The 13,671-nt window shown below is 38.4% G+C and overlaps 1 protein-coding gene across 5 annotated transcripts in view; it reads left to right on the plus strand.

Moving 5' to 3' along the window:
- The window catches only part of KIF4A (kinesin family member 4A), a 121,299-nt gene that overhangs the window by 77,223 nt on the left and 30,405 nt on the right, over window positions 1-13,671 (plus strand). For all 5 annotated transcript variants that reach the window (XR_002805395.2, XM_023633649.2, XM_023633651.2 and 2 more), the window contains exons 16-18: window positions 9,461-9,564; window positions 10,800-10,944; window positions 11,630-11,740. Coding sequence is in view for 4 of the 5 variants with exons in the window: in XM_023633649.2 (XP_023489417.1) it covers window positions 9,461-9,564; window positions 10,800-10,944; window positions 11,630-11,740 (360 nt within the window). In the remaining variant the exon portion in view is untranslated. The remainder of the gene's footprint in view (window positions 1-9,460; window positions 9,565-10,799; window positions 10,945-11,629; window positions 11,741-13,671) is intronic.

The raw sequence follows: 13,671 nt of genomic DNA on the forward strand, positions 1-13,671 counted from the left end.
TCGCTATGTCTGCTGTTTGTGTCCAGCCTGTCAGGTTCAGCCTCTCCAGAGAGGAAACCTCTGCTCTTCTCTATGTTTCTATGGCTTGTTTCTTCTTGGCTTTTGTCCTATAGGAGTCATATTTCAGCTTTTTCTACTCCCCTAAGTCAGTGACTACTTACTCAACTATTTTCCTCTTCCAAAAGCTTGTTTCTATCTCTTGACTGCTCTCTTTATCCTTGTTGATTTATACCCTTTTTTAGGTCACCTCAGTGGAATTTCAGGGGGAGCGAGTTAAATATGTAGCTCAACCCTCCATGTTAACAGGACATAAAACGCAGCCTTTTTTAGGTCAGATCTATTTTGGCCTTTCCAGGGTAAACAGAAGATTAATGGTAAGGCTGGGAAATTATTCCTCTCTTCTTGTAGTCTTGCCTAGAGACACAGGTACATATGTTCCCCCAGAGTACCTCTAACCCTATGAAGAGGTGCTAGTAATGAGCTATAGCTATAGCTGTAGTAAGATATCTTGTCCTTTTTTCCCTTGGAATCAAATATGCTTGAGATCCCAAAACTAAATGTTAAGAGAAAATAAATTCTTTTTTTTTTTTTTGCTGAGAAAGATTCTCTCTGAGCTAACATCTGTTGCCAATCTTCCTCTCTCTTTTTTTTTCAGCCAACTACATAGTTGTATATTTTAGTGGTAAGTCCTTCTAGTTCTTCTATGTAGCCACTGACACAGCATGGCAACTGACAGACGAGTAGTGTGATTCTGCACCCGGCCCAGAACCCAGCCCACCAAAGTGAAGCACGCTGAACTTTAGCCACTAGGCCATCAGGGCTGGCTCAGAAACAAATTCTTAGTGTAAACAGTACCTTTTAATCACATGTAGATCATTGTCTCTCTTTTTCTAAGAAATAAAGGTAACTTTGTTCTAAACAATATTTTTCCTATCACTGTGAGGAATTGCTATAGAAAAATTTGAGGGGGTATAGGTTCTGATTAATGAAGTTGTTTACCATGAGTTATAGTAGCCCAGGACTCAAATATTTGAATAATTCCCCTTGTGGAGTCAGTGAGACAATTATTGACTGAATGTGGCAAATGTATTGAAGAGATAGTATTTTTCACCCATCTGATTGGTAAAAACTTTGAAGTGTAGTAACATCAAATGTTGACAAGGTACCGGGAAAGAAGTACTCTGTTACATAGCTAGCGAGAGTGTAAATTGGAATAGCCACTTTGGAGTAAAGTTTGGCAACATCTATTAAAACTGAAAATGTGTACCTCCATGATCTTGTAATTCCACTTGTCTTCCTCTAGAAAAACTTTGCACATGTGCACAGAAGGCATGTACAAGAATATTTCATTATGGCAAAAAAAAGAGAGAATGAGATAGATCTATATGTACTGATAGAAATAAATCTCCATGACCAAGTAAAAAAAAAACAGGCAAGTTACACCATAATATATACATACACTGTAATTCTATTTATCTTTAACACATTTCAATAGGTGCAAACACACATACATATATGCACATGTGTATGTGTGTGTGTATATGTTATATATATTTTTTTATTTTATTATTATTATTATTTTTTTTTTTGGTGAAGAAGAATGGCCCTTAGCTAATATCTGTTGCCAATCTTCCTCTTTTTACTTGAGGAAGATTGTCCCTGAGCTAACATCTGTGCCAATCTTCTTCCACTTTGTATGTGGGACGCCGCCACAGCATGGCTTGATGAGCAGTGTGTAGGTCCACGCCTGGGATCCAAACCCATGAACCCCAGGCCGCCAAAGCAGAGCACACAAACTTAACCACTATACCACCTGACTGGCCGCTATATATTATACATTATTTTTTATATCTATTTACATATATTATATATTCTAGATATTTGCCACAATATATTTATATAATTATTAATTATGTATATATTCTAGGCATTTACATATATGTGTAAATGTCCAGAAGCGTAATATGTAAATGTCTAGAAAAAATGTCTGGAAGATCTGGACCAAGCTGATGGCCATGGTTACTTCTAGAGAGGGGACTGAAATTTTGGCAAGAGTGGAGGAGTCAAGGGGACTTGCCTTTTATATATATTATCTGGATTATTTTTTGCAAAAATATTTTCTTTGTTGATTATTATTATTATTTTTTATTGAGTTAATGATAGGTTACAATCTTGTGAAATTTCAGTTGTACATTATTGTCTGTCAGTCGTGTTATAGGTGCACCCCTTCACCCTTTGTGCCCACCCCCCACCCCACCTTTCCCCTGGTAGCCACTAATCTTTTCTCTTTGTCCACATGTTTAAATTCCTCATATGAATGGAGTCATACAGAGATTGTCCTTCTCCATCTGGCTTATTTCACTTAACATAATTCCCTCAAGGTCCATCCATGTTGTTGCAAATGGGACGATTTTCTTCTTTTTTATGGCTGAGTAGTATTCCATTGTATATATATACCACATCTTCTTTATCCAATCATCTGTTGATGGGCACTTAGGTTGCTTCCACATCTTGGCTATTGTAAATAATGCTGCGATGAACATAAAGGTGCATGGGACTTTGGGAATTGCTGATTTCAGGTTCTTTGGATAGATACTCAGTAGTGGGATAGCTGAATCATATGGTAGTTCTATTTTTAATTTTTTGAGGAATCTCCATACTGTTTTCCATAGTGGCTGCACCAGTTTGCATTCCCACCAGCAGTGTATGAGGGTTCCTTTTTCTCCACAACCTCTCCAACATTTGTTACTACTTGTTTTAGTTATTTTTGTCATTCTAATGGGTGTAAGGTGATATCTTAGTGTAGTTTTGATTTGCATTTCCCTGATGCACAGCGATGATGAGCATCTTTTCATGTGCTTATTGGCCATCTGTATATCTTCTTTGGAGAAATGTCTGTTCATTTCTCCTGCCCATTTTTTGATCGGGTTGTTCGATTTTTTGTTGTTGAGTTATGTGAGTTCTATATATATTATGGATATTGAGCCTTTGTCAGATGTATTACTTGCAAATGTTTTTTTGCACTTAGTGGGTTGTTTTTTTGTTTCAATCCTGTTTTCATTTGCCTTGAAGAAGCTCTTTAGTCTGAGGAAGTCCCACTTGTTTATTCTTTCTATTGTTTCCCTTGTCTGAGAAGACATGGTGTCCAAAAAGATCCTTTGAATACTGATGGCAAAGAGTGTACTGCCTACATTTTCTTCTAGAAGCCTTATGGTTTCAGGTCTCAGCTTTAGGTCTTTGATCCATTTTGAGTTTATTTTTGTGAATGGTAAAAAGGAATGGTCAATTTTCATTCTTTTACATGTGGCTTTCCAGTTTTCTCAGCACCTTTTGTTGAAAAGACTTTCTTTTCTCCATTGTATGCCCTCAGCTCCTTTGTCAAAGATTTGCTCTCCATAGATGTGTGGTTTTATTTCTGGGCTTTCAATTCTGTTCCATTGATCTCTGCACCTGTTTTTGTACCAGTACCATCCTGTTTTGATTACTGTAGCTTTGTAGTATATTTCGAAGTCAGGGATTGTGATGCCTCCAGCTGTGTTCTTTTTTCTCAGGATTGCTTTAGCAATTCAGGGTCTTTTGTTGCCCCATATGAATTTTAGGATTCTTTGTTCTATTTCTGTAAAGAACGTCATTGGGATTCTGATTGGGATGGCATTGAATCTGTAGATTGCTTTAGGTAGAATGGACATTTTAACTATGTTTATTCTTCCAATCCATGTGCATGGAATGTCTTTCCATCTCTTTATGTCATCATCCATTTCGTTCAGAAAAGCCTTTTAATTTTCGTTGTATAAGTCTTTCGCTTCCTTAGTTAAATTCACCCCGAGGTATTTTATTCTTTTTGTTGTGATTGTGAATGGTATTGTGTTCTTGAGTTCTTTTCCTGTTAGTGCCTTATTAGAGTATAGAAATGCTACTGATTTATATAAATTGATTTTATGCCCTGCAACTTTGCTGTAGTTGTTGATTACTTCTTAAAGTTTTCCAATGGATTCTTTGGGGGTTTTCTATATATAACATCATGTCGTCTGCAAACAGCAAGAGTTTCACTTCTTCCCTCCCTATTTGGATTCCTTTTATTCCTTTTTCTTGCCTAATTGCTCTGACCAAAACCTCCAGTACTATGTTAAATAAGAGTGGTGATAGAGGGCATCCTTGTCTCATTCCTGTTTTCAGGGGCATGGCGCTCAGTTTTTGCCCATTGAGTATGATGTTGGCTGTGGGTTTGTCATATATGGCCTTTATCATGTTGAGGTAGTTCCCTTCTATCCCCATTTTGTTCAGAGTTTTTATCATAAATTGCTGTTGGATCTTGTCAAATGCTTTCTCTGCATCTATTGAGATAATCATGTGGTTTTTATTCCTCAGTTTGTTGATGTGGTATATCATGTTGATTGATTTGCAGATGTTGGACCATCCCTGTGTCCCTGGTATGAATCCCACTTGATCATGATGTATGATCCTTTTGATGAATTGCTGAATTTGGGTTGCCAAAATTTTGTTGAGGATTTTTGCATCTATGTTCATCAGTGATGTTGGCCTGTAGTTCTCCTTTTTTGTGCTGTCCTTGTCAGGCTTTGGTATCAGCATGATGTTGGCCTCATAGAATGTGTTAGGAAGTGTTCCATCTTCCCTAATTTTTTGGAATAGCTTGAAAAGGATAGGTATTAAATCCTCTCTGAAAGTGTGGTAGAATTCCCCAGGAAAGCCATCTGGGCCTGGGGTTTTATTCTTTGGGATGCTTTTGATTGCTGTTTCAATCTCTTTCCTTGTGATTGGTCTGTTCAAATTGTCTGCTTCTTCTTGACTAAGCTTTGGGAGATTGTAGGAGTCCAAGAATTTGTCCATTTCCTCTAGGTTATCCATTTTGTTGGCATATGGTTTTTCATAGTATTCTCTTATAATCCGTTGTATTTCTGCAGAGTCTGTTGTTATTTCTCCTCTTTCATTTCTGATTTTGTTTATTTGAACTTTCTCTCTTTTGTGTCTTTCTAAGTCTGGCTAGGGGTTTGTCAATTTTATTTATCTTCTCAAAGAACCAGCTCTTTGTTTCATTGATCCTTTCTACTGCCTTTTTCATTTCAAAAGCATTTATTTCTGCTCTGATTTTTATTATTTCTCTCCTTCTGCTGACTTTGGGCTTTGTTTGTTCTTCTTTATCTAATTCAGTTAGGTGTAGTTTAAGATTGCTTATTCGGGATTTTTCTTGTTTGTTAAGATGTGCCTGTATTGTGATGAATTTTCCTCTAAATACAGCTTTTGCTGTATCTCATATGAGTTGGTATGGCATGTTATCATTTTCATTTGTCTCCAGGTATTTTTTGATTTTTTCTTTAATTTCTTCAATGATCCATTTCTTATTCAATAGCATGTTGTTTAGTCTCCACATCCTTGTGCCTTTCTTAGCTTTTTTCTTGTAATTAATTTCTAGCCTTATAGCACTATGATCTGAGAAGATGCTTGTTATTATTTCAATTTTTTTAAATTTGTAGAGGCTTGCCTTGTTTCCCAACATATGGTCTATCCTTGAGAATGTTCCATGCGCACTGGAGAAGAACGTGTATTCTGCTGTTTTTGGATGGAGTGTTCTGTATATGTCTATTAACTCTATCTGTTTTATCTTTTCGTTTAGCTCCACTGTTTCTTTGTTGATTTTCTGTCTGGATGATCTGTCCATTGATGTCTGTGTGGTACTATTATTGTGTTATTTTTGATATCTTCTTTTAGGTTTGTTAATAGTTGCTTTATGAACTTTGGTGCTCCTGTGTTGGGTGCATAGATATTTATAAGCGTTATTTCTTCTTGATGAAGTGTCCCTTTGACCATTATATATTGGCCCTCTATGTCTCTCTTTACCTGCTTTATCTTGAAAACTGTTTTGTCTGATATAAGTATTGTGTGTGACACCTGCTTTCTTTTGTTTGCTATTAGCTTCGAGTATTGTCTTCTACCTGTTCACTCTGAGCCTGTGTTTGTCCTTGGAGCTGAGGTGTGTTGCCTGCAGGCAAGAAATTGTTGGATCTTATTCTTTAATCCATCTTGCCACTCTATGCCTTTTTATTGGAGAGTTCAATCCGTTTACATTGAGGGTGATTATTGATGCATGAGGGCTTAATGCTGTCATTCTGTTGCTCCTTTTCCAGTTTTCCTGTGTTTCCTTTGTTTCTCGTCCTGTGTGTTATAGCCTACCCATTGACTTCTGCAATTTCTTATGCTGGGTTTCTTAGAGTTTTCCTTATTTATGTTTTGTGTCTCTGTTCCGTTTTTTAGTTTGGTGGCTACCCTGAAGTTTGTGTTCAAAATCTCATGTATAACATAGTCCATTTTCTGGTGGTCTCTAACTTACTTAGCCTAGACTGATTCGGTCCCTTTCCTCCTCCCCTCCTAAATTATTGTTTTCATCTCTTATTCCAACTTGTATTGTGAGTTTGTAGTTAGAGTGATAAGGTTGTCTTTGCTTTGGTGATTTACTTCTATTTATCCTAATGCTGTAGTTGAATATTTGCTATCCTATTCCAATTCTATCTATTTGTCTCCCTACTCTGTGTTTTGTGACCCCTTTCTCCCTTTTTTTCTTATTTCAGGTATGAGAGCCTTCTTGAGGATTTCTTGTAGTGGAGGTCTTGTGACTACAAAATCCCTTAGCTTTTGTTTGTCTGAAAAAGATTTAATTTCTCCCTCATATCTGAAGGATATTTTTGCTGGATAGAGTATTCTTGTCTGAAGATTTTTATCCTTTAAAATTTTGAATATGTCACTCCAATCTCTCCTAGCTTGCAAGATTTCTGTAGAGAAATCTGCTGAAAGTTTGATAAGGGTTCCTTTGTAGGTTATTTTCTTCTGCCTTGCTGCCCTGAGTATTCTTTCTTTGTCATTCATTTTTGCCATTTTTACTACTACATGCCTTGCAGTAGGTTTTTTTACATCGACAAATCTAGGAGATCTGAAAGCTTCCTCCACACACATTCCTCTCTCAATCCCTATATTTCGGAAGTTCTCTTCTATTATTTCATTGAGCACACTTTCTGCTCCATTTCGCTTTTCCACACCCTCAGGAATTCTGATGATTCTTAAGTTGCATTTTCTCGTTGAGTCAGCTATTTCTCGGAGATTTTCTTCAGTTTTTTTAATTCTTAGTTCTCTTTCTTCCTGTCTGGAGCCATTCAGCCTATCTATCTTCGATTATGCTAATTTTCTCCTCTATGATGTCTACACGGGCATTCAGGGAATCCGTATTCTGTTTTGTCTGATCCATTGTATTTTTATTCTCTAGTATTTCTGATTGATTCTTCTTTATAGTTTCAATCCCTTTTGTGAAGTAACTCCAGAACTCCTTGAGTTGATTCTCCATATTTCCCTTTACCTTATTGAGTATTTTGATGATAGCTTTTTTGAACGCATCTTTACTTAGTTTACCTATTTCCAAGTGCTCAAGACATACTTCTGTATTTTTACTCTTTTCCTTTTGGACTGGAGTTTTTATAAATTCCTGGATGGTAGAGGAGCGGGTTTTGCGCATGATGCTATTATTTGGTTGCAGTTACAGCCTGTTGCCAGTAGATGGGGTCGAGCTCACGTGTTCTGAGCCGTCTGCCTTGAGTTGCGATGGCGGCGCGCAGCGCAGGTTGGGGAGGAGGGGCACTTTCTCTTGCACGCCGACCTGTATTCGGGTCAGCTCTTGCTCTCTGATCTCCCGGGGCCCTGGCTTGCTGGGGTTCCCCCACACGAAAGCTTTCCCCCATTAGCGGGTTTCCACTGCACGGGCGGTGGGAGTCCTGGACGATCCCCAGATGCACGGACCCTCCCCTGGTCCTTCCCTCACCCACGGCAGTTATCCCAGTCTCTAGGGGAGGGAGCGAAGTTCTCTCTTACCTCATTCCAGCTCCTCCAAGGGGGGCTCCAGCCTCTCCGCCCTCCGTCATCTCGCTGCTGTGGGTCTCCGACAATCTCTGTCATTAGGATTTTTTTTTTTGGTCAGAAAGCAGTTGCTCTTTTTGGTTGTAATTTGGAGGGGAGAGAGTCCCAGGTGAGCCCACGCCACCATGTTGCTGATGTCACCCCTAAGACCCTATAATAATATTTTCATAAGTATGTTTTCTATAAGTATATACATACACACACGTGTTATTGCCAATTTAAATATGCAGGGTAACTCTAAAGCAATGAGATTGATTTTCATTAGTTATACTGAAGTGGCTCAATATTTTTCATGGAAAACAACTCTTGCATGTTTAGAAAGCCTCTCTGATACAGCCCTACCTAACCTGTCTCTGCTTCTTTGTATCATTTCAGTACTGGTCTAGGGCCTGCATATAATCTTCTTGGCTGCGAATCACTCAGCCAGCCAGTTTCCTTTCATCTTTTTTGGTTATAAGAACATGAAGGAGTCTGTTCATGGGATTTTCCCAATCTTGGAAACTACGAAACTTGAGTTTCTAGAATTCATTTCCTAAATGCATGCAGAACTGCAGTTGCTATTGAATACCTAAGTTTGAAAGTTCTGAATATAAGAATGTTTGTGCAGCTCTTTACAGTTTACAAAAGGTCATTATTTTTTATCTTATTTTGATCTTCCCAACAACCCTGTAAGATAGGTGGTGTCGTTAATTGTTTATACAGATAGGGAAACTCTTGGGGGTCCCCAAGACCACCTCCAGGTTCATTGATTTACCAGAGAACTCACAGGACTCAGGATATAGTCATACTCGTGGCTATGATTTATTACAGTGAAAGGATACAAAGCAAAATCAGCAAAGGGAAAAGGCACATGGTGCAAAGTCTGAAGGAAACTAGGTGCAAGCTTCCAAGAGTCTTCTGGCAGTGGGGTCACACAGGATGCACTTAATTCCTCCAGCAATGGGTTGTGACAGCATGTGTGAAATGTTATCTATCAGGGAAGCTCCCTTGAGCCTAAAAGTCCAGGGTTTTTACCAGAGTTCGTTCTTGTAGGCATTCTCTGCCTAGCATGTACCAAAATTCTAGACTCCCAGAAGGAAAGCATGTGATTAGGATAAATCATATTTTTTGTGCAGTTTAGGCATAATGAGCCACTCTTATCAGTTAGGGAATGGTGAGAACCCTACCAGAATTCAGGTTCCCAGACATGAGCCAAGGGCCAGCCTTGCAAGCAGACCTTTTGAAGGATGGCAGTCTCAGGCTTGCTGTATTAATATCTCTTTTCTGCACAGAAACTGAGGCTAAAAGAGATGTAGTGACTTTCCTTAAGATATTTAGATAATAAGCACTGGACTCAAAGTTCAAACCCAGGCCTTTGGATTCCAAGTCCATACTTTTCCCTCTATATGACTTTTATCTCCATCAAATCAAGTACAAATATTTTTTAGTGTACAGTTGAAGTGGTCATATTGAATACGTAGTTCCCTAAGTTGTGGAATGTTGAAGTGATTTTCTTCCTATGCCTTGTAATACTTTCTTTCTCTCTGACCTATAATGTTTCTAGGATAACATAAAAAATCTAGAATTGGAAGTAATCAATCTGCAAAAGGAAAAGGAAGAATTGGTTCTTGAACTTCAGACAACAAAGAAGGATATCAACCAAGCCAAGTAAGAATAAAGTCAATAAATATTATTTCAAGTCCTTATAAATGTGTGAGGAGCTGTAGAGGAAATAGAGAAGTAAAAGAGCCATTTCCTGTTCCTACAGAATTTAAACCTAGGTTTGGAGAGGAGACCTAAACAAAAGAAAAGTTAGATAATTGAGATTTTAAATATTATCTCATGATGATAGTAAAAGAATGCTATAACACAGTATGTGATTAGTGGCCAAATAAATTTCTTAGGCAGTAATTGCTTTAAGAGTTCAGAGACAGGAGATATCAGTTCAGGCTGGCATGATCAAGGAAGGCTTTATAAGAAGTTAGCATTTGAGCTGGAGTTTGAAAGAATATCAGACCTACCAGACAGCAACAGTTTCTTTGTCCCTGCACTGATGATAAATTAGCTTGTGAATAGAATTAATGTCCAGGCTAGTATTGAAAAATCAATCTAGCCATCCCTTACTTAAGAATAAAATCAAGAGATGAGGCTGGCTCCATGGCCGACTGGTTAAGTTCACGCGCTCTGCTGCAGCGGCCCAGGGTTCGGATCCTGGGCGTGGACATGGCACCGCTCGTCAGGCCATGTTGAGGCGGCGTCCCACATCCCACAACTAGAAGGACCTGCAACTAAGATATACAACTATGTACAGGGGGCTTTTGGGGAGATAAAGCAGGAAAAAAAACCAAAAAAAGGTTGGCAACAGTTTTTAACCCAGGTGCCAATCTTAAAAAAAAAAAAAAGAAGAAGAAATCCAAGAGAGATAACCAGAATATCCTTCTTTCCCTCAGACCTCTGCCTTATTGTCTATTCAACCTTCTTTTTACTCAGTGACTGTTATGTCTCTCTATTAAGTCTAAAGTTCATGTTCTTAAAAGTTATGCTGAATGTTTACTTTCTATCTCAGACTTGTGTAACAATCATCAGAATTATTCCTTACAGCTAAAATGATGTGAAATGCCTTCAAAGAACCATCCTTTTAACACAGAGTGTTAGGGGAGTGGTATATTGAGGCAATTGTATTGTTTTATACTCAAAAACTTTGTTGTTTTCCTCTTTGTATTCAACTCCCATTTTTGAGACAGTTTTGGTTGTTTGGGCGGTATTCATTATTTAAAGATGGCTATGTGACTGGTCACCTTCTTTATAAGTATCAGGGTTGTGAACCTGGGAATCTAATATCATGTCTTTTGAAGTCAGGCTTTGCTGCTGCTGGTCTTCATTCCTATAGCATCTGTTTTTAGGTTAAGTGAGCGCCGCCGCAAACGTCTTCAGGAGCTAGAGGGTCAAATAGCTGATCTGAAGAAGAAACTGCATGAACAGTCCAAGCTTCTGAAGCTGAAAGAATCCACAGAGCATACAGTCTCCAAACTGAACCAGGAGATACAAGTAATAAACTCTTATCCTTGTGTTTACCCTATTGACACTTACAAGCATAGGTGTTCCATTTTGGATTACACTACAGAGGTGTTTTGTAGGACATTGTGCTAGTAGTCATCTAGAATATGAATAATAAAACCCTGCTTTGATATTCAGAGTTTAATTTTAGATTCTCAGAAACCAAAGGGCAAAGATACCTTAATGTTTAATGGTGATATCCTGACCACCTTCCATGATCGTGTGGAATAATTTTGTAAAGTAGTTGCAACATGACAGAGACCTAGAGAAAATTTTCACTTATTGAATGTTCAACTTCTGGCATGTGCAAAGTGGTGATTACAGGCCACTTGTACTGAAACCTTTAGAATACAGTCGTTGCTAGGTGGATTTGTCCTTGAGGCTTAGTAGAGATTTACTTGAAATTTCATTTATATACAGTCAATTTAGGGCTGAATTTAGCATATAGGTACATTTTTTCTTTTATTTCTTCAGAGTGTTCATTTGTGTATTCTATACTTAGAAACCCTGTGCAGGTATAGCAAGGAGTATTGCAAGCCTAATCAGAAAATCTTTTGGCAGCCCTCTCAGCTTAGCTCTGGGTTTTCTCTCTTCTTAGTGGTTAGTCTATCCATCTGCACATCAGTCTAGGATAAGTACAGATGACTAATACTTGTACTGGTTTTTGTTTTTACAGGTGATGAAAAACCAGCGGGTACAGTTAATGCGTCAGATGAAAGAGGATGCCGAGAAGTTCAGACAGTGGAAGCAACAAAAAGACAAAGAAGTAATCCAGTTAAAAGAACGAGTAAGTAACTATAACTTCTCAAAGGCCTACCTAATAAACCCTTCTCAGGGCTGACTAACATTAAAGCTTCTCTTCAAACAACTGGTGTCTCTAAAAATGTGACACATTCATGAATTTAACAGCTATTTATGAAACATCTGTTATGTGCAAGGTATTATCCACTAGATGCCATGGAAAACAGAAAGATAAATCATATGTGAGCTCTGTCCTTGAAGAATGTCTTGTCTAAAGGGGAAGGTGAGACATAAGCATGGTTTTCTCCAATACAAGGAATCAAGAGATCTGTGCTTTACAAATGGTCTAAAATACCAAAGTAATTAAGAAAAGGAAGCATACTTCCAGTTAGAGTGAAAAGATGATAGCTGAACGGGCCTTGAATAATAAGGAGGATTTTGATAGAGATAAGTGCAGGCATTCTAGATAGATGCAATAGCAGGAGCAAAGACACAGAGATGACAACTTTGTAGGTATATTCAAGGAATGGCAAATTCTCCAGGTTGGATGAAGGATAGTAGTAGAAGATTCCATTGTTAAGACAAGTTGAAACTGGATTGTTAAAGATCCAAGAAGTTTGAACTTTATTTTGTTAGCAGTGTAAAGATTTTTAAGGTTTTTGAGAAAAAAAGTGATGTCAGCAAACTACAGCTTAAGCAAGATGCATGTGGGAATAATATGTAGAACTGAAGTATTGAGAAACTGGAGGCCAGAATACAAGTTGGGAAGATATTGCATCATCCAGAAAGATAGTAAGGGCCTGACTTAGAGTAACAAGAATTAGAGTAGTAACTATGTTCTTGGAAAGGACAATGATTTGGGGAAATTCTAGAGTTGACCAGAATGTGATATGTTGTGTCAAGAAATAGGGAGAGAAGTACTTTCAGAATGGTGGCATGAGGAGCTTTGTGGACTCTCTTCCCAGCAAAAGAAGCACAACTGGTAAAATTTATAAAAACAAGCATTAAAAGTCTCTGGAAATTGTCCTAAGGGCATACAGCAAATAAACAATATTTCAAGGAAATCTACTAAATCTCAGTAAGAACAGCAAGAGTCTGTGGCATTTGAGCTACAACCAACTCCCTCACTTTTCCCCCTAGCTCCCTATCTATGGCTGTGGTTTCTTCTATTTCATCCCCCACAGCTCCATGTTTCTAAAGCTCTATTTCAGGCAAGAGCAGCCAAGAGGTCTGGGGATGCCTTCTTCCACCCAGCCCCCACGCATAGGGAGGAAGTTCTATCCCTGCTGCAGATGGCCAGGAATACTGGGACCTGATTAATCCAACCCATCTAATCATAAGATGTAGGTTCCATGTGAGGAGACACAAGCCAGGAAAAATAGGATATACTGCCCTTGCCCAGCACCCTACTCATAGAACAGAGATGTCACTCAGAGAAATGGGCTGCTGTCCCCAACCCCAGTTCCTGAGCAGCGGTGCACAGGTTCTGGCTGGGGGAGAGGCAGGCCATAGGAGCTGCCATAGGAATTCAGCCCTCCCTAAGGGGACCAACTTTATTTGGGGACAGAGTTTGGGGAAGTTAAACCTAAAGATGCTGTCAAAAACGATGTAAATTTTGGTGGTGAGCAATTGAGAGGAGACCTGGTAGCTTGATGAGAAAAATAAGTGAAACAACAATAAAAATATTCAAAGATATAATGGCTGAAAACTTTCTAAATTTGATGAAAAAATAATCTACACATCCAAGAAGCTCAATGAACTCCAAGTAGGATAAATTCAAAGGCATCCATACCCAGACACATCATGTCAAAATGCTGAATGACAAAGACAAAAAAACTTGAAAGCAGCAAGAAAAGACAACTCATCACATACAAAGAAATCCCCCCAAAATTAACAGCTGAATTCTTATCAGAAACAATGGAGGCCAGAAGGCAGTGGGACAACATATTCAAAGTGCTAAAGAAAAATGCTATCAAC

Source organism: Equus caballus, chromosome X, assembly GCF_041296265.1.
Source record: "Equus caballus isolate H_3958 breed thoroughbred chromosome X, TB-T2T, whole genome shotgun sequence".
NCBI lineage: Eukaryota > Metazoa > Chordata > Mammalia > Perissodactyla > Equidae > Equus > Equus caballus.